General features: G+C 46.9%; 1 protein-coding gene across 1 annotated transcript; it reads right to left on the bottom strand.

The window, feature by feature from the left end:
- Positions 1 to 225: 225 nt before the first annotated feature.
- Positions 226 to 23404, bottom strand: LOC114585819 (uncharacterized). The gene is made up of 18 exons (XM_077919594.1): positions 22873 to 23404; positions 21865 to 22010; positions 21215 to 21332; positions 20372 to 20500; positions 17853 to 18082; positions 17127 to 17226; positions 15524 to 15598; positions 13200 to 13339; positions 11245 to 11398; positions 8625 to 8703; positions 7648 to 7737; positions 7052 to 7142; positions 4922 to 5017; positions 4531 to 4559; positions 4218 to 4297; positions 3244 to 3330; positions 1354 to 1448; positions 226 to 466 (listed from the first exon to the last, which is right to left on the bottom strand). Exons 1-18 carry the CDS (start codon positions 23039 to 23041, stop codon positions 290 to 292), a joined length of 2085 nt encoding a protein of 694 aa, XP_077775720.1. The 5' UTR covers positions 23042 to 23404; the 3' UTR covers positions 226 to 289.
- Between the last annotated feature and the right edge of the window lie 896 nt (positions 23405 to 24300).

The following is a 24300-nucleotide window of genomic DNA, read 5'->3' as shown; positions in this document are numbered from 1 at the left end:
CACAGGCAAAGGCAGAGTGGTGTCTGCAAACTCCTTGTCCCACCTCTGGTGTCTCGCATGCCATTGGATCATGGGGGGGGTGTGTGCACATGGCTTGGCCTAATTAGGTTCTCCATTGCTGCCCTAGGTGACTGAGGACGTTTCCTTCAGTAGCCAAAGAGGCTAATACTTGCTCAGTGGGAGGTGTACCTGTAGCACAATGCACTTGATAAAAGCAATGCTCAGTAGCAGATTATTAACCAGGTTTATGGATTCCAAAGGCTTTGCTTGTGTAACAAAGGCACACCAATCACAACACATCCATGTGGGTAATAAACGCCGGTAAGCCCCTTCCTCTGGCTGCCATGTAACGAGCTTCTGCCCCTCGTCTGAGTGCCTGCTCTAGTTTGTTTCTCACGTCTTTCCTTCTGGCTTCTGGGATGTTGTTTATTTCATCTTCGCTGATTTCATAACCAAACATCTCAATCTATGGAGGCAACAAGAAACAGAATTTTGGCAGCAGTTGCTGTCGCAAGCGCTCATGTGGCTTGTATAGAAAGTGAAAAGCAGAGGTGTGGCCCTTAGAGCAGCTTTTAACTATCCATATGCTCTGCAGTCCTCAACTTTCTGCCTGCCTGGTGTGTGTCATTGAAAAGCATTCCCCACACCTTAGGGAAGGAAGGCTGTGGGAAGGAGTTAGGCCTGGATGGTACCTGTCAGTGGGGCAAAGAAGGGGGAGTTGGATTAGTACAGGCCAGCTGGGAAGTACAGGCCCCTAATATATAAAAACGTTTTTATATACATGATGTATCGTTACATAAAGTACTGGAATGGCCAGCTGCCCTGCCCAGCCCAGGCGAGCTGTTTAATGGAGGGAGGGAGGTGCTGTGAAATGCCTCCCACCTTTAAGAATGGGTGGAACTTGGGGCAGGGGTGAAGCGTGGAGGGAGGGAGGTTTGGTCCAGTGTGGGGGAAGGGCAAAGGGGTATTTGGGGTTAGCAAGCGGGGTGGCAGCCCCTAGTATGTCATGCTTTTTATCCCTATAAAAATGACAAATCTTGGAATAATTTTCCCCTCTTGGCCCTCCTAATAATGCATTGGGAAGATGGGATAAATCTGTGGAGGTTTAAGGCTTTCAGTGGCTACTAGCTTCGATGGCTGTGTTCCACCTATCCTGTCAGACACAGAATGCCAATTGCTGGGGAATCACAAATGTGGAGAGTTACTGTTAGGCCTTGTTCTCAGGCTACTTGGCCACAGGACGCTGGACTGGATGAGCTATCGGCCTGGTCCAGCCGGGCTCTGTTCCTTTCTGTTGCTGGACCATACCATAAAAATATAAAAGGCAGGCAATGAGAGAATGCTTCAAAATACCTTTGCATTCTTGTAATCTTCATTGTAGTCCCGAATATGCTCCCTTGTGGCTGCATCCAAGCGTTCCCTTTCCTCGGTGCTCGAACCATTAACAACTAAAAGAAACAATTTCTTTCTGGGTAGTGGACACCTAGGTTGCAACCTGTTTAAATCTATGACACACTCACTTAGCTAGTTTGTGGCTCAGGCAGTCACAATGTAACTAGTACGGTCCAGCTTCTCATTCCAATTTCAGATTGAATACAGGGATGGTCTTGGTGGATGAGGCCCCTATGCTTTGTCTCTAAAATCTGCTATTAGGAGATAACGGGTGCAAACTAAGGCCCGGGGGCTGCATCCGGCCCAATCGCCTTCTAAATCTGGCCCGCAGACGGTCTGGGAATCAGCGTGTTTTTACATGAGTAGAATGTGCCCCTTTATTTAAAATGCATCTGTGGGTTATTTGTGGGGCCTCCCTGGTGTCTTTACATGAGTAGAATGCGTCCTTTTATTTAAAATGCATCTCTGGGTCATTTGTGGGGCATAGGAATTTGTTCATCCCCCCCCCCCAAATATAGTCCAGACCCCCCCCAAAGTCTGAGGGACAGTGGACCGGCCCCCTGCTGAAAAAGTGTGCTAACCCCTGGCTTAGGCAATACGAGTGCAGCAGGTTTGGGTGGTGACCCTGGATCATGGAGATTACAAACTGGAAACTTTCCTGGCAGATTGATGCTACCTCTGTAGGATCCCAGGCAGCCCACAGACACGTTAGTAGGATGGAAAATGGTAATAGTTTGGATCCACTTCTGCAAAGCATAAACCCTCAAAAAAATCTCCAAGTCTTCCACCAAGGAGTATTGTGCTGAAATAGTTGCATCTCTGACCAGAAGGTGTCGCTTATCTTCCATGAAAATGGCGATAGCCTCGCTCTCCAGGCTGCCCAATGCATGCACACACATTTTGTGTTCCTTGCCTGTGATCTGTGACAGCACAAGCGCCCCGGGGTCCCTTAAGACGTTTCTGGGTAAAGAGAATGAAGGGAGCATCACGAGTGCTGGTGGGAGGAGGGTGAGGAGCCTCAAGGCAGACAGAGCAAGCGCCAGTGACTAATTCTAGTTTTGTCCGCGTCTTCCTCCCTGCTCAGTTCTACATGGGACAGCACTGAGACTAAGGAGGAGGGAGGGGGCAGGCAAGGCAACCCCCCTGGACTGGTTGTAAGAGGCCAGGGAGGTGGGGGCAACAGGTTGGTGGGGCAGTTCCCCTTTTGCCCCAGTGGATCAGCCTCCAGTGCCTCCGTCCCCAAAGCCTTTAAACTTGACCCTGAATAAAGTTTTAGGAAAACGAGAAAGGGTGAAAAACAACAATCTGCACTGTGTTGTTTGTTATTTTATAAACCGGTATGTGTGTCCCTGCTCCTAGGCACATTTTATCCCCCGGGAATGTGTCGCTTGATAATGTTCAATTTTAGTTGCATTAACTTAAAGTACGTTTGCATACAGCTGCGTGTTTTGTCTCAGTCAGTTTTGGCTACTGGCTGTTACTTTTTTATCCTTTCCAGCCTGACTTCTGTTTTTATTTGAGAAAGAGAGGGAGAGGGAGGGAAGGAGCTCATTTTAAAAATACATTGTACAGCGGTACCTTGGGTTACAGACGCTTCAGGTTACAGACTCCGCTAACCCAGAAATAGTACCTCGGATTAAGAACTTTGCTTCAGGATGGGAACAGAAATCGCGGGGCGGCGGCAGGCCCCATTAGCTAAAATGGTACCTCATGTTAAGAACAGTTTCAGGTTAAGAACGGACCTCCATAACGAATTAAGTACTTAACCCGAGGTACCACTGTATTAGCAACATCCAGTGGCAGTGAGTTCCATAGATGCCAGCATTTGCTTTACAGACAACTTCTGCTTACTTGAGCTGGCAGCCTCCATCATGTGCTTCAGCAGTTTGAAGGCAATGGTGTCTCCATCGGCCGTTTTGTGTTTCTGATGTGCAGCAACTGTGAAAGGTTGAAAAGCAAAAGCCAAATTATGAGATGTGATTAATCTATTTAACCTTACATCCTGCTTTTTTGCCCAGTAGGTTGCCTGTATCCAGTGGCGTAGCGTGGGGGGTGCAGGGGGGGCCGGCCGCACCGGGTGCAACATCGGGGGGGGGCGCTTGCCGCCTCCGGAGTCACCGAAGAGCCTCGGGCGCAGGCTGTAGCAGAGCCCCATGTCTCGCGGAACCGACGAGCTGGCAGCGGCTCTCAGCGCTCGCCGCGGTCCCCGCGCGTCAGGGCCGCGGAGGGCGCGCCAGGCAGCCCCTCCTCACAGCCCCGCCGCCGCCGCCGCTGCTGCAGCTGCTGGGCCATGTTGCATTTTCCTCGCCTCTCTGCCCTCCTCCGGGCAAGCGGCATCGTTTGGGCGGCAGCGCCCACGGCAACTCGCCTCAGATCACCTGACACGGACCTGCCGCCGCTGCCGTGGCTACCTTACCGTAAATACCCCAGCCCAGGCAGCAGCAAGAAGAAGCTGGCAGCGGCGGCAGGTTAGGGGTTAGGGGGCGCAAATTACTTGCCTTGCCCCGGGTGCTGACAACCCACGCTACGCCGCTGCCTGTATCCAGAGTTATTTCAATCTCAGATTTGCAAATGTTTATATGCAAAGTTATTGGTCAACAAGAACAAAAATTGCTAGGCCTCTTTGCTTTCACAGGCCTATGCTGTTCATTTGTGGCACGTTAGCATCTAAAGCACACATCCAATTATCTGTCAGTTTAATAAGCTTCCCTGCCTGCTTGGCTGGAAGTGATTCCTGTTCACCACTGGCAATTAGGGAGAGTGTTGGAATCAAATAGCAAATCTCAAAAACACCTGATTAATACCCGCAAATGCTTTTTACTAACCTGTGTCTGACAGGCAAAAATGAGGCAGGGAAGTCTGAGATGGGGTCTGGGACTGCAGGGAAGGTGCAGGGGCGAGGAGACTGCAAAGTAGAAAATCAGGTGCTCAGTAAGTCTTCAAAGCAAAGCCCTTTTACAAATCCCTTTGCCCATTTGTGAAGGGGAGGCACCCGTTCTCAGATGCAAGGGAAGCAGGCCTGTTGCCAAAGTCAACAGAATTATGCTGCCCCCTCCCTTTGGGATCACTGTGGGCACATTCTGACTTTATGTTTCTAAGTTGCGGAGTGTACCTTTGCACGCCTGGACAGAACCTTACCTTCCAGCGGAATAGGTGTCAGGTGAAGGCTGCAAGAAAAATATGGAAGTATTAAAATCTGCGTAAGCGACAGGATCTCCTTGGGGCACCCAAGTTTGTTTTAAGACCCAAGGCATGGGAGTTAAAATGCTGAAGTCTAGGATGCTGGAACACAGACAGGCTTGCTAGCCAGAGCCTGACTTGATCATTTGCCATGGCAGGGACAGTGAGCAAGATTGTCAAAACAGATGCATGTTTTCCAGTATAGAAACACCCAGCTCCAGGCTATTGGGCAAACCAGCTCCATCACAGTGGACTGCCTTGCTTCCGTCTACAAGTTCCCTGGGCATTAGTAGTTAGCAGTGGGTGAGCTCATTAAAACAAAACTTCATTTTGAAAAATAAAATATTACCATCTTCCTGTCCACAGCAAGTCTGTGCATTTCAGCCTGCAGCCTGCTTATCTGCTCCTCTGCCTTCATTTGCATTTCGTAGCGGACCTGTCTCTCCTGAAAGGTGCCAAATTGTAGTTGTTAAAACTTTGGAGGTGGGGGGAGAGAGATTTCATACTTCCTGAGTGCTCGAATGGAGGCTGAATTGGTACTGCTGTACACTGACTATACTTCACTTTCCTGCCTCCTGAGTGCCCAAATGCAGGCTAAAGTGGTGGTAATAATAATAATAATAATAATAATAATAATAATAATAATAATAATAATAATTTATTGATACCCTGCCCATCTGGCTGGGTTTCCCCAGCCACTCTGGATGGCTTCCAACAGAATATTAAAATAAAATAACCTATTAAACATTAAAAGCTTCCCTAAACAGGACTGCCTTCAGATGTCTTCTAAAAGTCTGGTCGTTGTTTTTCTCTTTGACATCTGGTGGGAGGGCGTTCCACAGGGTGGGTGCCACCACTGAGAAGGCCCTCTGCCTGGTTCCCTGTTACTTGGCTTCTCTCAGCAAGGGAACTGCCAGAAGGCCCTCGGCACTGGACCTCAGTGTCTGCGCTGACTGATGGGGGTGGAGACGCTCCTTCAGGTATACTGGACCGAGGCCGTTTGAATTGTGCTTGGAAACGTGCTGGGAGCCAGTGTAGGTCTTTCAAGACTGGTGTTATATGGTCTCGGCAGCCGCTCCCAGTCACCAGTCTAGCAATCTAGTGGTACAGTCCTATTCTGCCTCTAGGTGAAGTGTCCCTAGCTCTCATCATTCTTCAACATCCAAATGCAGGGCAAAGTAGTAGAGTCCTCCAGCTCCCCAGACTCTAGGCCTGGTTGTCTCTCCCTCTCAAGTGCAGCCAGTGGCATAGCTAGCCGCTCAGGTGCCTGGAGTGAGGTGAGCCAGGGCAGGGCATACTGCAAGGAACCTGGAGTCTGCTCAGCCCACCCGCCTCCCCCTCAACCACCCTCCAGCTGAAGGGGAGGCAGCAAGCAGATGCAAGCCCCGGTGCCTGCAGGTGCCTGAGCCACAGTGACACTCCCAGGAGAGACACGTGGCTCGGGTGCGCTGTAGCACACACCCTGCGGTAAGTAGCCACCCAGTGCACCTGTTGTAAACAAAATCTACCCTTTTCCCCTTATGGGGTATCCAAGAGCCCGTGTAGAGTCCTTAAGTGGGCTCCCTATCGGTAGGAGAAAATAACAGAGGCCAACCAGAGACTATTGAGAAGCAAAGCAGCTAGTAAGCCTGATCTTTATTAAAACTGTTGCAACAGGGTTTTCCTGTCACACGCAGGAGGATGGAGGAGGACCCAGAATCAAGGTGTGCCTGCCCTTATATAGACATTTTAAAATCCCTGCCCTGGAGCTCAAGACCACTCCTCCATACATCATACATACATCACAGAAGGGGTGTAACCGAAGACCATCCTTCACAAACATCATACCTACATCACAGAAAAGGCGGTCTACAACAGAAATTTGAATGTTGTTGTTTTTCCTGTCTGCCAGGTTATCTGATAATGCCTTATCTGATTGCCTTTCCTGGTAGTCTGGCCATTCCTTTGAGATGGTGATTACCCAATTCCTGAGACAATGGGAAAGTTCCCTCAACCCCTCCCTCCTTGCAGAGAAAACATTATGTCAGTTTGGGAGTCAAAATGGTTTCAGGACGGTCTTCCTGAGCTGCTCCAGACATGTGGTCCACATATCTATGTTTGTGCTTGGTTGGTACATTTATGAACATTTATTATATATATAAGACCTTAAATTTTTTATTACACCCCCCGCCCCCCAGCTATGCTAGTGAGTGCAGCTATGAAATTTCAAATGATACAGCTCAGCTTAATCTGCACAATGCAATTATGTTTTTTTAATGCAGATTCATGTTTCATTATGTGAGGCTGTGCCCTTAATAGACCCAATTTACAGATGGGGAACTGAGAGGACAAGAGAGAGTAATGAACAGAGTGGCCCACCCGGGGTGTCCACGGTTAAGCCAGTGGGGTTGGCACACCCCCTTTCTCCAGGACACCTCAACCGTCTACGTAAATTGATTGTGTTTCTCTTAATCTTTATTCCACGGTTGGAAGGAAATACCTGGGACAGCTGATCTTCCAAATGGACCTTCTGCATTTCAAATTTTCTCTTATTCTCCTCTAAAAGCTGCAGGAATCTCATCTCTTGTTGCCTGCAAGTCCATTAAAAAAAAATGTTGCAGAGAAAGTCCCAGGAAATTAAATCAGATATGGGTGCCCAATTTCTCCTGACCCTTACTCTGTAGGGTACTCAGTGGAATGGTTAAAACAGCCGGGAGCAGAGTCTTAGCAGAGTACCACCTCTCCTCTCGGCTCAATTTTTCTGGCACATTTGGAAATCTAAGAAACACCACAAGATACCCATTTCACAGAAATGAAAAACTGGGGTGCTCTGAGCTCCCTGCCACCCCCCAAGCACTTATATGCATTTTCAAACAAATAAAAGATGGATAGAAATGCAGTCCATCCCACAAAGCAACAACGGGCAACATCTCAACCAAGGAATGCCCCCCCCCCCCATAATTAAAAAAGCAACCCCTCGATTTAAAAATAAGAATGGGGCAAGAGTATTTGGGGTGCTGACTGATGCCATGGTGGGGACTCTTATTAGCTGAGAATGTGGGTAACTGTAAATGCTGCTGACAGGAAAAGCCTTACCTCTTCTGTTCTTCCGCTCTGAACCTTTGAAGTCTCTGTTCCTGTTCTGCCCTCTCAAGGCGTTGCTCTTCCAACAACTGGCGCTCCTCTCTGAAAATCAGGACATGCCCTGTTTGCTGTACATATTCTCCCTCCCCGTCTTTCCGTGCCCTCAGGCGAGCCTCAGAAATGCCTCCGATGCTCCGAAGGAGTGGGAGAGGACCAGAATGACACGAGCGCGCATTCATACGTTTCCGAGCACAATTCAAAGTGCTGGTGCTGACCTTTAAAGCCCTAAATGGCCTCGGTCCAGTATACCTGAAGGAGCGTCTCCACCCTCATCATTCAGCCCAGACACTGAGGTCCAGCACTGTGGGCCTTCTGGCAGTTCCCTCGTTGAGAGAAGCCAAGTAACAGGGAACCAGGCAGAGGGCCTTCTCGGTAGTGGCACCCACCCTGTGGAACGCCCTCCCACCAGATGTCAAAGAGAAAAACAACAACCAGACTTTTAGAAGACATCTGAAGGCAGCCCTGTTCAGGGAAGCTTTTAATGTTTAATAGACTATTGTATTTTAATATTCTGTTGAAAGCAGCCCAGAGTGGCTGGGGAAGCCCAGCCAGATAGGCAGGGTATAAATAAATTATTATTATTATTGTTGTTGTTGTTGTTGTTGTTGTTGTCAAAAAAGGATTAAAAAGCATTAGGTACGTTCTGGGTCCTTGCCAGGGCTGGTCAGCTCTACAGTTAGGCAAAGTGAGGCAAAATGACAAGATCCCAGTCCTCATGGTTCTGAACTGTGGGCTGATTTAAATAGGAACAGAGCCAGACCCTTGGTCAATTTAGCTCAGTATTATCTACACTGACTGGAAGCAGCTCTCCAGGGGTTCTGGCAGGGGACCGTTCCAGCCCCACCTGGAGGTGCTGAGGATACTGAGCCCCACCCCCTTCCCTTGTGCCTTTCATGGGGCCATGGAGCAAGAGGACGCCCCTTAAGCACCTTGCTTGCCTCCTGTCTTCTGGCCTTGTCCTTGGAGGTGGTACCGCTTGGAAACCTCTGTAGCGCCACGGAGGAAAAGCTCAAAGTGGGAGGGAAAGAGAAATAATGAATGTTAATCGGCTACATAGCTGTCAACTTACAGATTTGAAAATAAGGGACCAGAAGCCTCAAAAATAAGGGATCAGCAGCCAAAATAAGGGATTTTCCAAGCACAGGTATGTTCAACTTCTGAGCCCCTCCGAGCCAAAGGCAGAAAGCCCAGCCAGCAGCCAAACGAAGCCTCAAGCGGTGGTTCCCACAGCGCAGCAACCCGGCAATGGGGATGCAGCAAGGAAAACCACCGTCACCTCTCTGCTGGGAAGCGCTGAGCAAAGGCGAGTCCCCAGGCAACGCGGCCGATTTGATCAGCACAAGGCATGCAAGCTCCACCCCCCAGTCGTTCTTAGACTCCTTATTGGGTGAGCAACGCAGCCAAGCAACACAGTTGGAGCCTCCCTCCTCCCAGGACGGCATGGAGGGAGGGAGAGGAGCTGCTTCCTTTGAAACCCGGGAAATTTAAGGGACATCATCAATAAGGGACAGCAGCGGGACATGGTGCTGGTATAAGGGACTTTCCTGCCAAATAAGGGACGGTTGACAGCTATGATCGGCTATCCTGCCCCATACCTTTGAATGACACATGGAATGACAGGCACAAAAGCTGATAAAATTCCAGCATGTTTTGAAAATGTACCTGTGCACTCTGGAAGCTCTCTCCCCTCTTCTCCCCCGCCCCACCACTAGAGTTTCATGCCAGGTGTCCTCGAGATGATTATCAGATGAATTTTATGCATCTCGCCCCCTTTACCCCATTCCGGCAGATGCACACCTCAAGAGATTGGGCATTGCTGAGAATAATGCATGCCTCCCACAAGTGCCCAAGCTTAGCAGGTCTTAGAAACCAAACTTGTTAGTGTTGCAGCGCCAGCCTTCTGGAATCAGTAAGGGTAAAGGGGACCCCTGACCATTAAGTCCAGTTGTGGCCGACTCTGGGGTTGCGGCGCTCATCTCGCTTTACTGGCCGAGGGAGCCAGCGTACAGCTTCCAGGTTATGTGGCCAGCATGACTAAGCCGCTTCTGGCAAACCAGAGCAGCGCACAGAAACGCCGTTTACCTTCCCGCCGGAGAGGTACCTATTTATCTACTTGCACTTTGACGTGCTTTCGAACTGCTAGGTGGGCAGGAGCAGGGACCGAGCAACGGGAGCTCACCCCGTCGCAGGGATTCGTAGCCCATATTAGAGTGTTGTGATGTTTTGGCCCCTGCCAAAGGCATTTTAGTTTAAAAGCGCTTTCCCTGGAGTGACCCAGTCATTTTATGAAATATTAATTGCGCGTCTGCAGAAATGGCTTGATTGGAGCTTGGGGTGGGGGGAAGAGAGAATTTGATTTATTTATTAACAAAACCTATATACTGCTTCATGGTAAATGATACCTCCAAGCTGTTTTGCAAACAATAGTTGCTGAGATGGTTTTATTTTTTTTTAGAGAGAGCATGTGTGCTTTTAATTCTTCCTTCTTACCTTGTATACTGCTTCAGTGGCTTGCTGCTATGATGGAACAATTATCATTTTACTGCGGTTTTATATTTTTAACTTTGGCTCTGCCTGGAGACAGAACGTAATAGGCAGTATGTAAAATACTGTGATAGGCTTGGGGGATCATTCTGGATGATACAAAGGGGTGCCTTCTGCTCCAGTCCAAGCCTTTGGGTCTGCTCTCTTGGCTGCTTTGCATACTTTTTATTATGGCTATTATTTGGCTGCTTTTTTAAAAAAAACTTAATTGTTTTGTATTTTAAAAATCTTGCTTTGCAATTTGTTGCCTTACACCTGCTGGGGGACAAAGGTGGGGAAAATGTATTTGTTCAGGCTGGCTGCAAAAAAAATTAGGAAGAGAAAGTTAGATCATATTGCTATAAATTGTTTTGGGAACTCAGACTTTTAATCTCAAGTCAGCTGATGGCACATCTGATTTTTCTCTCCTATATCATTAACGTTTGCTGTATTACTGCTGTGTTTGTATTTTGGTATTTGTAATGTACCGTATTTTTTGCTCTCTAAGACTCACTTTTTCCCTCCTAAAAAGTAAGGGGAAATGTGTGTGCGTCTTATGGAGCGAAGGCAGGATGCACAGCTATCCCAGAAGCCAGATCAGCAGAAGGGATTGCTGCTTTCACTGCGCAGAGATCCCTCTTGCTGTTCTGGCTTCTGAGATTCAGAATATTTTTTTTCTTGTTTTCCTCCTCCAAAAACTAGGTGCGTCTTGTGGTCTGGTGCATCTTATAGAGCGAAAAATACGGGTAATTGTCTTGGCCTTTGGCTAGCACAATATACTTATTGATTGATATTTATTTTTCTTCTATTAACTGTTATTGGTTTCTTTCTTTCTTTCTTTCTTTCTTTCGTATATTGTGTTCTCATTTTCTATTTTTATGTTGCAAACTGCCCTGTGATTCTCAGATCAAGGGCGGTATACAAACTGAATAAATAAAAATAATAAATTGATTGATTGACAGGTAAATGTTTTGAGGCTGAGAGGAAGGAGTGAGCCTGAGCAGAAGACGCCCGTCAAGGCCTTACTTTGGGTAGGGTCATGGATCGGGGCGGGTTCCTTGTTTCCTCCAAGCAACTGGCTGTACAAATCTTCAAAGAAGTGTTTCCCCATCATGTCTTGGAACTCTTGCACAAGCAGAGACGGTCCCCAGGTTTTCAGTGTTGCTTCCAATTCCACTGGCTGCAGTAAAAGGCAGGGATGGTGAGCAGGTAAAATTGCTCAATGGTGGCTGGTGGGGCACCCACGGGGAGCCACAAAGGTATGGCCAACAAAAATCCTCTTAGAAACAGAAGGGCTTTTGCTCCCCTCCCCCAAAAAAGCAGCAGCCGTTAAAACAATTTTAAAAACAAAGCCACACAAAAGCAAAAATTTCAATCCACGGCAGAGTTTAGAAGAAATATTCTAAACAACAGATAATACAATCATACCTTGGAAGTTGAACGGAATCCATTCCAGAAGTCCATTCAACTTCCAAAGTGTTTGAAAACCAAAGCACGGCTTCTGATTGGCTGCAGGAAGCTCCTGCAGCCAATCAGAAGCCGCGGAAGCCCGGTCGGACATTCAGCTTTCAAAAGAATGTTCGAAAACTGGAACAGTCACTTCTGGGTTTTGATCGTTCGGGAGCCAAAACGTCTGAGAACTAGGCTGTTCAAAAACCAAGGTATGATTGTACATGCAAAGATGGCGAAGTAAGAAAGTCATAGGAATGTTAGAATTTCTGGAGGGTGGTGACACAAGAACAGGACCTTTTCAGTGGTGGCTCCCTGCTTGTAGGATGTACTCCCCAAAAAGGCATTTGGGGTTCCAAACAAGAGTTGTTCCCAGCTATACCCGAAGACATGAGGGAATGAACTGGGGTCTTCTGCATGAAGGCAATTACTCTTCCGCTGAGCTACAGCTTTCCCCCACATACAGATGGACAGATCTCCACTGGAACAACATTCCATAATCTTAGGATGTATCCCCATTCGCCCCTGATTCTTGTCCAGACCAATTCTATATTATTCCAGCATTTAATGCAATACTTGTTGAAGTTACATGCTTAATGTACATAAAATGTGGTATTTAAATGCATTGCATTTAAAATGCTGCAAAGGGAAGTTTACAGTGGCCAAGAAGTTTCACTCTGGCAAAAGCGTCAGAGAAGGCTGGCATCTTTCCATTTCAATGAGCTAAACTACCTTATATTGGAACTGGAAACTTGAGAAGCCAGTGTGTGTTTGTTGGTGACGGCTAGTAGCAGCGGTTGCAGAGAAGTTCTGCAGTGATGAACAAGCTTAGGATCTCCCCCTGGGACCAGAGAGAGGACAGTTTACTGAACAGCATGAAGGACTGAACCCCATTGCTTGGTTATTTTGGAACGTTTATCTTATTAAATCTGTTCTGCAGCAAAGCTTTGAAACTCAGTTCTTGCGGAGGAGAGAATTCATTTCTGCACAAGGTCCCCATCAGGGGTTCTGCTGGACAACTCTAACAATGCTTTGTAAAACAGCTGTGGCATTACGGTCTTCAAATAAAAACATCCTCAAGGTCCCAGGCCACAGAGAGGTTAGGCTGGCCTCAACTAGAGCCAGGGCTTTCTCGGCTGCGGCTCCAATCTGGTGGAACGCTCTGTCACAAGAGACTAGGGCCCTGCGGGACTTGACATCTTTCAGCAGGGCCTGCAAGACAGAGCTGTTCCACCAGGCCTTTGGTCAGGGCACAGCCTGACTCCCTCCTTTGGCAATCTGCACAGAATTTTGCTTAATGGTTGCCATCAATTTGATTTTAATTAATTTTTATAATGAAATGTTTTTAGAATGTCGCATTATTTTATTGTTGTTAGCCGCCCTGAGCCTGGCTTTGGCTGGGGAGGGCGGGATATAAATAAAAGTTGTTGTTGTTGTTGTTGTTGTTGTTGTTGTTGTTGTTATTATTATTATTATTATTATTATTATTATTATTATTATTATAATATTAGATTTCATCAGGCTGCACATACGGATTGACATGTGAGTAGCCGGCCACGGAGCAGGAGGACAAAAATGGTGGTGAACACAGGGAGACAGTTGTATGACGGCCGCTCCAGTCCCAGGATAATCTGGTCCCAGATGTACAACAGAGTATCCATGTTTAAGTAGCCTGCAAACAAAGCAAAAGTTGAAGAACATCTCACCAGCTTCCCTGAGGCATAACGAACACTTTGGAAGGTCTGTGGCTCATGGTGGAGCATCTACCTTGTATGCAGTGTTGAATGGTTTCTTTAAATTTTAGGTTTCATTATTGTTTCGCAAGATGTGTATGTCTTTAAGGTCCAGAGCAAATAACATGACCTAGTTTTACAGCTGTGAATCAGTATAGCAGATGCTGTTAAGTTATGTTAATTAAGCTGTTGGGTATAGTATATAAAGAGCAGCATGTAGCTCTCTCAGTACAGTGGTACCTCGGGTTACATACGCTTCAGGTTACAGACTCTGCTAACCCAGAAAGAGTATCTCGGGTTAAGAACTTTGCTTCAAGATGAGAACAGAAATTGTGCTCCGGCGACGTGGCGGCAGCTGGAGGCCCCATTAGCTAAAGTGGTGCTTCAGGTTAAGAACAGTTTCAGGTTAAGAACGGACCTCCGGAACGAATTAAGTACTTAACCTGAGGTACCACTGTACCCTGGTGGATGGGTTACACTTATTGATATAATGAAATTTAATGTAAAATGAGTTTTTGTTATTTGTTATTAAACCAAGCAAAAGTTTCTTTTGTGTTTCTTGAATGTGTGGTCTCCCCAGCACGTCTTCTGCAGCCCAACAAATCTGCGAAATAACCAACATGCAGAAGGTCCCAAATTCAACCCCTGGCATCTCAAGGTAGGACCGAGAAGGTCTTCCTTCTGCACCCCTGGAGAGTTGCTGCCAGTCAGTGCAGACATTAATGAGCTAGATCGCCTGGCAGTAGCTTCCTAAGTCTCTCTCTCTCTCTCTCTCTAACATACAGGTGCACTATGAGGGGTTTTGCTGTGGTGAGGAACGACAGAATCAAAATACAAAAGAAGAGCTCTGCTGGACCAGCCCATCCTCACGGTGTCCAAGAAGATGCCCCAGTAGGAAATCTCCAGTCAGGGCCCCAAACACAAGAGCAACTCTCCCTCCTGGGGTTTCCAGAAACTGGTATTCAGAAGCATGGCCGCCTTTGATTGAGGAGGAAGCACAGAGCCTTGTGACTTGTACAGTAGCTATTGACAGCCTTATCCTGTTCCATGAACTGCCTAGTCCTCTTTTAAAGCTGGTGACCATCGCTATGCTTTGCAGGGCATGAAGTCATTAGTTTAACTATGGGATGTGTGAAGTGGTACACCTTTTTGGTGGTCCTGAACCCCCCAATTATTTAACCTCCTGGTTATTTAACTTATATGCAGAATTCACCATGCGAAAGGCTGGACTGGATGAATCCCAAGCCGGAATTAAGAATGCCGGAAGAAATATCAGCAACCTCAGATATGCAGATTACACAACCTTGATGGCAGAAAGTGAGGAGGAATTAAAGAACCTTTTAATGAGGGTGAAAGAGGAGAGCGCAAAATATGGCCTGAAGCTCAACATCAAAAAAACGAAGATCATGGCCACTGGTCCCATCGCCTCCTGGCAAATAGAAGGGGGAGAAATGGAGGCAGTGAGAGATTTTCCTTTTTTGGGCTCCATGATCACTGCAGATGGTGACAGCAGTCATGAAATTAAAAGACGCCTGCTTCTCGGGAGAAAAGCAATGACAAACCTAGGAAAGCTATGGTTTTCCCAGTAGTGATGTATGGAAGTGAGAGCTGGACCATAAAGAAGGCTGATCGCCGAAGAATTGATGCTTTTGAATTCTGGTGCTGGAGGAGACTCTTGAGAGTCCCATGGACTGCAAGAAGATCAAACCTCTCCAACCTGAAGGAAATCAGCCCTGAGTGCTCACTGGAAGGACAGATCGTGAAGCTGAGGCTCCAAGACTTGGCCACCTCATGAGAAGAGAAGACTCCCTGGAAAAGACCCTGATGTTGGGAAAGATGGAGGGCACAAGGAGAAGGGGACGACAGAGGACGAGATGGTGGGACAGTGTTCTCGAAGCTACAAACATGAGTCTGACCAAACTGCAGGAGGCAGTGGAAGACAGGAGTGCCTGGTCCATGGGGTCACGAAGAGGCGGACATGACTAAACGACTAAACAACAACAAGTTTAACAATGGGACGTGTGAAGTGGTACACCTTTTTGGCGGTCTCAGCTCTAGGTTCAATTTTTTTTGGATCACTTTTTTTTGGGGGGGGGAGGGGTATGCCAAGAAGTGTATCTCACCAGCAAACAGAGTGTCAATAGCCGGCTGGATCATGTGGCTCAGCCCCTTGAGTAAGGCGTCTCTGGAGTCTTCCTCTGGAAAGCAGCAAAGATGTGGGATTCCACAAGTATATGATGATTATTTATTTACAGCACTTACATCCCGCTTTGTAGTGCCAAGAGGCTCTCAGAGCAGCTGACGGAACAATTCTCAATATCAAATCCAAGTTTGGTGGTGCCACTTTCAATTGTCATTGCACAAAACAAATGATATACCGTGAAAATCCCTGAAACGAGAAGTAATTGACTAGAAATATTATCTTGTGGAAATAAACTAAATAATAAAAATCAAAAAGTTTAAGGGGAAAAATTAGAAAAACCTAAAATTGAACAAAGCCTTAATCAAAAAGGCTTAATCAAACCATCTGAAATCGGTTCCTTATGGATTTTTTTCAATTTTGGTCATTTAAGGTTTATGATTTTTCTATTTCCTTCTGAGGAAACTGAATAGTTCAGTGAAACGAAGTTTGTTGCCGGCATCCCGTTAAGGCTTTGTTCAATTTTAGGTTTTTCTAATTTCCCCCTGAAACTTTTTGATTAAGGCTTTGTTCAGTTTTAGGTTTTTCTCATTTTTTTCCTTAAACCTTTTGATTTTTATTATTTAGTTTATTTTCATAAGATAATATTTCTAGTCAATTACTTCTCGTTTCAGGGATTTTCATGGTATTTCATTTGTTTTGTGCAATTTCTCAGTTCCGTGACTGTCTTTTTTCTACTACTTTCAATTGTCATGGCTTCCCCCAAATGACGCTGGGAACTGTAGCTTGTCAAGGGTGGTGAGAGTTGCTAGGAAACTCGTATTCCACACCCAGAGCTACAATTCCCAGAGTGGTTTAGCCACCAATCTCTCTTCCCAGAGATCTGTGTGAATTGTAGCCCATCTCTTCTATAGAAGTTGGCTCTGAAGGCATTCACATCAGCAGGAACATCATGAAAGTAGGACTTTCCCCTCTAATCCCAAATCTTTGTTTAGGATAAAGTGGCCAAGAGACGTTAAGCTTGCTTATACAGAACTGGTGGTCCTTTTATTTTCAGTGTTCGAAGGTGAGTGATGTTACTTAGGCATCTAAGAAACCACCATCCACACTCAAGGGAGGAGTAAGCCAGCTCAGGGAAACCCCAAGTTTTGCAGGTGAAAAGCAAAAATAGAGGGGGAACGCTAAGAAGGTGAGGACTCCAGGACTTGCCAGTCAACATGCTCAGTAGCCGCTGAGGATGAAATGGAGTACCTTGCGCAGGAGCCATGCACCCAAAGTTTAGGAAGAGAAATGCCCCTATAGCAGCGGTTCTCACCTGTGGGTCCCCAGATGCTGTTGGACTACAATTCCCATCATCCCTGAGCTCTGGCCTTGCTAGCTAGGAGTGATGGGAGTTGTAGTTCAACAACATCTGGGGACCCACATGTTGAGAAAGGCTGCCCTATAGTGACAGGAGGGAGGCAGTGGAAGACAGAAGTGCCTGGCGTGCTCTGGTCCAGGGGGTCACGAAGAGTCGGACACAACTAAACGACTAAACAACAACATAGGGACAGGATTACTGAGGTGGTGCCCCAAAGCAGACTTACCTGGTTGGGCATAAACGCTCTCCAGGAACCTTGCCAGATCTCTGTCTCTCTGCTCCAGCAGGGAGGCAACTTCTTCCACTACGCTCAGCCGGGAAGGATCCTAGACAGAAATTTGCCACAAATAGTTAATCAAGAGAGTCTTATTTAAAGCCTAGTGGTGCCATTTGGATTCTGGATTAGCTCTTCTAAATGAAATTTAATTTAATAGAACAGGCTTCCTAATCTGCTGCCCTCCAGATGTTTGCGGAGAGGGGGAGACCTTGGTTGATGGCCAAGGCCGCTGGAATCCTATGCACAGCTCAGCAGGAATTGGGGTGTCCTAAAACCCTATATAAGGGACGCGGGTGGCGCTGTGGGTTAAACTACAGAGCCTAGGGCTTGCCAATCAGAAGGTCGGTGGTTCGAATTCCCGCGAAGGGGTGAGCTCCCGTTGCTCGGTCCCTGCTCCTGCCAACCTAGCAGTTCGAAAGCACCTCAAAGTGCAAATAGATAAATAGGCACCGCTCTGGCGGGAAGGTAAACGGCATTTCCATGCGCTGCTCTGGTTCGCCAGAAGCGGCTTAGTCATGCTGGCCACATGACCTGGAAGCTGTACGCCGGCTCCCTCAGCCAATAAAGCGAGATGAGTGCCGTAACCCCAGAATTGGCCACGACTGGACCTAATGGTCAGGGGTCCCTTTACCTTTACCTATAACCCTATATGAATGGGTGGAGAGGTGGAGATACCTGGACGGAGACGGAGAGTCTAACAAGTTGAGGATGCAGCTTCTTGAGAGACGTAAATTCTTCAACTAGTAGGGCAGAAACAGACTCCACAGAGCTGGTGGAAGAGCCCAAATCCAGAATAACTTGCAAGAGAGGCACGGGCAGGAAATAATCTTGGTCTCGCAGAGGTGTGGAGGTGCCCTGAAGCTTGTGGTAATAAGAAAGCACATTCCTCAGGCACTGTGTGGCAACTAAGGAGAGGTTTTTGGAAAAGTAGTGCATAGTTAATATACGGAACTCATTGCCACAGCATGACCATCAACCTAGATACAGTGGTGCCTCGTAAGACGGAATTAATTCGTTCCGCGAGTTTTGTCGTCTTGCGATTCTTTTCGTCTTGCGAAGCACGGTGTCGGGAAAGTTTTGGAAAAGCTTCAAAAATCACCAAAGTCTTTAAAAACCTCAAAAAAGGCTACCACACCGCGTGCTATGAGTTGCTCCTCGAAGTCAAGTCGCAACTGTATTAACGGTGTTAAGAAAAAGGAAACAAACTTGCAAGACATTTCCGTCTTGCGAAGAAAGCCCATAGGGAAAATCGTCTTGCAAAGCAGCTCAAAAAACAAAAAACCCTTTCGTCTTGCGAGTTTTTTGTCTTGCGAGGCATTCGTCTTGCGAGGTACCACTGTAGTTTTAAGAAGGCTAGGCAAATTCATGGAGGCAAAGGCTATTTGCCACGATGGCTATGGTTGGCCTCCACAATCGGAGGCAGTGATAATTCTGAATACCAGTAGCTGGAAACCACAGGGCAGGAGAGCGAAGGCTCTTGTGCTTGGGACTTGCTTGAGGGTTCTCTTTGGGGCATCTGGTTGGCCACTGTGAGAACAGGATGCTGGACTAGGTAGGCCATTGGTCAGATTCAGCCGGCTGTTCTCATTGAACCACTTCTCAGCACTGACCCTGAAATGCAACCTGGAAATCAAGCCCAACCCTTGAATCTCTTCATCACCACATTCTTTTTTTCCTGGTTGTGACAACAACACACGCAGACACACTCATGTGAAGTTGGACTTGGACAGTCTTCCACATCCGTGAGGACTAGACGCTTGCAACGGATCCCCAATATATATCTGCGTCTAATGGATACATGAAGCCACACTGAGATGTTGCTTCTGCTAACTGGAAATGCCAGGGAAAGCAAAGAAATAGACCACCCTTTCTGCCTCAAGGGCTTTGGGCTGATGCCACATGGTCTTGTTTGTGGTCTCTACTGGCTTCCTCCTTTCATCCCAACTTAGGCATGTGGGAAGGAACACTTGCTTTTCTCAAAAACTGGCATCTGCATGGCCACTGTGAGAACAGGATACATGGGACACTGGTCTGATCCAGAAGGACTCATTTATATTCTTCTGGGCTAAATAAGTCACTGTCAGTTCCTCATTCTCCCAATCTTAGGTTCAGTTCTCCACATTGCTACATCAGCTAGTTAGAGAGACAGTGTGGTGTAGTGGTTAAGAGCCTTAGATTCGTAAGCTGGTGAACCGGGTTTGCGTCTCCGCTCCTCCACATGCAGCTGCTGGGTGACCTTGGGCCAGTCACACTTCTCTGAAGTCATTCAGCTTCACTCACCTCACAGAGTGTTTGTTGTGGGGGAGGAAGGGAAAGGAGAATGTTAGCCCCTTTGAGACTCCTTCGGGTAGTGATAAAGCGGGATATCAAATCCAAACTCCTCCTAGTTGTGGAGGTAACGCTCTGCTTTGCGAAGGCAAGCCTCACACCAGATGTGCAACAGTATGTCCAGGAGTGTTACACCTGCTTTCCCCGACCTTCTTGGCTAGAAAAACAGGGGTTTCCCCCTGACTTTTTGTCCTCTCACAATTTGTTTGTTAGACATATAGCTTGGCTGGAGCATGACCAGGGACGCAGATGTAATCAAGTATCGGGGGGGAACTTTGAGGGAAACACCTGCTGAAACGTGTATTTGCTAATGTTGACAATGTGCTTAGATGGAAATACGTTAAGTTCAGGGTGGTTTCACGACTGTTTCCAATTGTTGACTTCTGCTAATAAAAGGAGCCTCGGCAGAGCTAGCCGGCAGCTTGCTTGGAGCGTGCTTGCCAGCATGGTTCTGCACAGCTCACCTGCATCCAACCTCCTGTCGTCTCCATTATTCCTACAGTTAGTTAGTTGTTTTAAAACCTCATTAAAATTACCCAGTGTTGTAGAGTGAATTTCTCTTAAACATTTCCTAACACACACCTTTTTCTTCTTCCAAACTAAGTTCCCTTAATACAATGAGGCTTTGTATGGTATTTTTTGCCAATTCATATGCATTTATATGCGCACTTCACCCCACTATACGCATCTTTATACTCCTTTGCGTTGTAAAATTCAGAGAAGATCCAGCTTCAGAGGCTGGTTCATGCATTGTTTCAGAAAGTGCAAATCTGGTAAATGCAAACTGAATTGAGTCCGCCTCCCCCCATCCCACCTCCAGCCTTCCTTAATACTTTTGTGTGACTCCTGTGGTGGTTTCTTCTTACCCTTGTGGTTTTTTAAGGACCGGAACGTCGGCTCCGAATCCAGCAGGGCTTGGCACCTCAGAGAGATCTCTCTGTCCTTCCGGGAAGTGGCTCTGTTTGCTGCCAAATGGGAGAGATAACCTAACCTTGCTGGGAATGAGAAAAGGAACAGAAGAAAAGCAATGGTTGATGCATTTCGTTTCATTTTCACTAAACTGGCCACCAAATAAAGAGATGCAATCGTGACAGTATGGTGTTGTATGCCCTCATATATTTATGGTGGGGATGTGATAAGCTTACTGGGATTTGGCAAAGCAATTTTGATGTCATTTCTAATATTACCAGTTAGTCATTGAACCCAAATCCTGCTCTGGCCCATCTGTCACTAGATGTCACTACATAAGGACCACACTACCATGCTGCTTTCTGCTTCCCACTTAGAGATCACCTCCCATTGGAAAGACTCCAAAGGTCCATCTCTGGGATGGCAAGGGGAAAGTTTGGGACCTGGCTCTTTCTGAGCATCTAACACAAGACAGGAGGGGTGTCAGGGGCCAAAGTAAAAGCCATCATTCTGACCAGGAATGGTTCCCATTTATCAGATATGCAAACAGAAGCAATGTTATTGCCAGACTTTTGCTAACCACAAAGGCCAAGTAAGTTGTCCAAATATTGTTTACCAGGTAGACGGTGGGTTTTAATTCCAAATAACAAACCACTGTTTGCACCTCCAAAAGGAGAAGAAAGCAACCCATTTCACAGAAGGGAAAACTGAGTAAAACAAACTGGTGGTGGCCCAAGCCATCTGGAGGTCTTGCCTTCGCTGTTTGCCTGCCTGTTTTAGAGAACTGATACGTGTCATACCCTTTGTGTTAGAGAGGTAAATCTTCCAGGTGAGATGACGCAAATCGGCAGGTAAGGGCTGGTTAAAAAGAGAACAAAGCCTCCCTCGCAGCTCCGGCCGTTCCTCCAGCAAGGTCATCTGAAAGGAAGGAGTTGGCTCATTGAACGTGGCTGAATTAAGGCTCCTTTTTCTACAATAGCTGAAACACCGGATACCATAGCAAAGTTGCTTAGAGCAAATGTTTTGCTCACAGAAGGCTCCAGGTTCAATCCCTGGCCAGGTAGGGCTGGGAAAGACTCGTCTGAAGCACTGGAGAGCTGCTGCCAGTCAGTGTAGGTAATACTGAGCTAGATGGACCAACGATCTGACTGATGGGTCCTTTAGGGGCACTTCCTTGCCAACCTCAGTCTATCCTCACTTGCCCTGTCCTCTTGCTTCCATCAGTTCCAGAGGCTGACCCTGCCTGTCCTTTTCCTCTTCCTCCTAAGTATCATTGTTGTGCCTTGCAGAAGTCAGCAGGAAGAAGGACAAAATGGGAATTAGTTTGCTCTCCTGTCATTGGCTCTGGCGCCACCTACTGTTGGGCTCCACACCTTCCACCCTACCAGCCCTAGTGGGTGTCAGCCCCACACTGCCCCAACTGAGAATACAAAGCAGCAAAACTACGTACCACTCCATCCTTGAGGTGATTGAACAGCAGGGCTGGCTTATTTTTCACCCGCCGGTCTCCATCCTGAATCTCCTGGGCGATCTGGCAATAAATCTGTTCCTCTAAGCAGCCACTAACCTGCGACATCAGGGCCTTATAAGCATCACCTGAAAGAATATTAAAGAACGAGTGGATTATTTCACAACATTTTCTTAACTTTTCAAGGAGGGGCAAAGTGGAGGGGCAGATCCATTTCTAGGGACAGGGAAGAAATTTGGTTTGGTTGACATTTTGGTTCTAACACACCTGATTTGCACCTTGTGGAAATAGTATAGGAAACGAAAGCAGCCATCTTTCAAAATTCACACTTCTCCAAATTTTCAGTGTTGGCCTCCAACCAAACAAATGTGCACAGAATGCATATTATTAGCAGGACATGCATAAAAATGCATATATTAGTGGAAATGTCATATCAAGATGCATTATACTGGGGGGGGGGTATTGCTTGCCAAAAAAATGTATTTTAGGCAAAAGTTCATACAAAAAATGTCTGTATTGGGAGAGATGTGTGCTAAAAAGAGATTGGGTGGGCTTTTTTTCCTAAAAAATTGCAAACTGACAAGGAAATTTGGCAAAGAGAACAGAAACTGAGAGAAATTGAAATTGACAACTCAAGTTTACCCAGTGTGCTTCGTGACCGAGTGAGGATTTGAACGCAGGTCTCTCTTGAGAGCTTTGCTGCTCCATAGCGTCTCCTGCTGATTGTGGCAGGGAAGGGAAACTATAGCCAGACCTCTAGCCCAAGAGGACCAGGTGACCTGGGCAGCTAATAGGGATCTTGGAGGCCCTACGCTGGTTCTCTCTTAGGACTGGCTGCTTAGTCTGAATAGCTTGCTCCTGGGAGAAGCTGAGCAGATCCTGGAGAACTCTGGTTTCACTTGCATGTGTGGCATTTCTTAAGCCTCTCCCTCCCCACAGCAAATCCACTAGAAGTGAACTGTTTATCAGGCCTGGTTCCTAAACTCTCACCTCCTTGGATGGCGCTGATTGCTTTCTCCAGGACAAAACCTTTTGCTGCCTCTGAGAGGTCCTGCAAGGCATTGACGTGGCTCTCAACCATCTGCTGCTGGACAGCGTCGGACAGCGCCAGAATGAAATCTTCCCATTCCTGATAAAGGGGGAAAGAGTCAAACAGCATTTGCAGATCTCTATGACAAACCTAGACAGCATCTTAAAAAGCAGAGACATCACCTTGCCAACAAAGGTCCGTATAGTTAAAGCTCTGGTTTTCCCAGTAGTGATGTATGGAAGTGAGAGCTGGACCATCAAGAAGGCTGATCGCCAAAGAATGGATGCTTTTGAATTCTGGTGCTGGAGGAGACTCTTGAGAGTCCCATGGACTGCAAGAAGATCAAACCTATCCATTCTGAAGGAAATCAGCCCTGGGTGCTCACTGGAAGGACAGATCCTGAAGCTGAGGCTCCAATACTTTGGCCACCTCATGAGAAGAGAAGACTCCCTGGAAAAGACCCTGATGTTGGGAAAGATGGAGGGCACAAGGAGAAGGGGACAACAGAGGACGAGATGGTGGGACAGCGTTCTCGAAGCTACCAGCATGAGTCTGACCAAACTGCGGGAGGCATGGAAGACAGGAGTGCCTGGTGTGCTCTTGTCCAGGGGGTCACGAAGAGTTGGACACGACTAAACAACAACATCTCTATCTCTAGATATAGCTTTGCCAGTTGGACTTCTGCCTGATTGGCATGAGGGTGTTTGGGAGGCAAGCAGATTCAGGAGCAGCCTGGGTTGCCAGTTTCTTCCCTTGGCCCTGCTCCAGTGTATTTAACACCCTCTTGACATGCAAGAGGGGAAATTACCTTTATAGAACAGCTTCGGCGGCTAAATTTCGGACAAAACCACATCTATTATTATTATTTATTATTGGTGATGATGATGATAGTTGGCAGCCACTGAAAACAACCCTGTTGCAAAGTCAGGAAACCTGCATTTCAGTCTATGGGGTTCCTGGACCCTCTCAGATCCCAGATGCAGACAGTCCAGTCCACCTGTCCTACCTGTGACTTCTCAACGCTGAGTCGCACCTTCTGCAGCCAAAGCAGAGCACCTGAGGAACCAGCCATGAATTTCAACTGCTTTTCTCATAAGGAGTCAAGCAACAGAGATCTGTTGCTACAACAGTCCCTTTTTTTCAGACCGGAAACAGTTATTGTTTGATGCTAAATTTAGCTGTTGGAGATCAGGTGACCTTCACCTGCCTCTCTTACCTGCCCAGAGATGTTTCTTCAAAGTGTTTTTAAAATCACTTTAAATTGTAAAATTTTCTGCGTGGCATGCAGAGAACACAAGACTTTTTCTGTTTGAACAAGTTTTCATAGTGAAGATTTATTTATTTTTTAGACCAGTCTGAACCTGAAATTTCCACTAAAAACATTATCA

This window comes from Podarcis muralis, chromosome 15 (genome assembly GCF_964188315.1).
Source record: "Podarcis muralis chromosome 15, rPodMur119.hap1.1, whole genome shotgun sequence".
Classification (NCBI taxonomy): domain Eukaryota; kingdom Metazoa; phylum Chordata; class Lepidosauria; order Squamata; family Lacertidae; genus Podarcis; species Podarcis muralis.
The sequence above is the reverse complement of the archived record's forward strand: the minus strand, read 5'-3'. Positions and strand labels throughout refer to the sequence as shown.

Coding starts and splice junctions, on each gene's coding strand:
- LOC114585819 (XM_077919594.1), bottom strand. CDS start 23,041: ATGCTGTTTGACTCTTTCCCCCTTTATCAGGAATGGGAAGATTTCATT. Junction 18,083..20,371: donor GTCCTTAAAAAACCACAAGG/GTAAGAAGAAAC, acceptor ACCTCTCCTTAG/TTGCCACACAGTGCCTGAGG. Junction 4,560..4,921: donor TTGCTGTGGACAGGAAGATG/GTAATATTTTAT, acceptor TTTTTCTTGCAG/CCTTCACCTGACACCTATTC.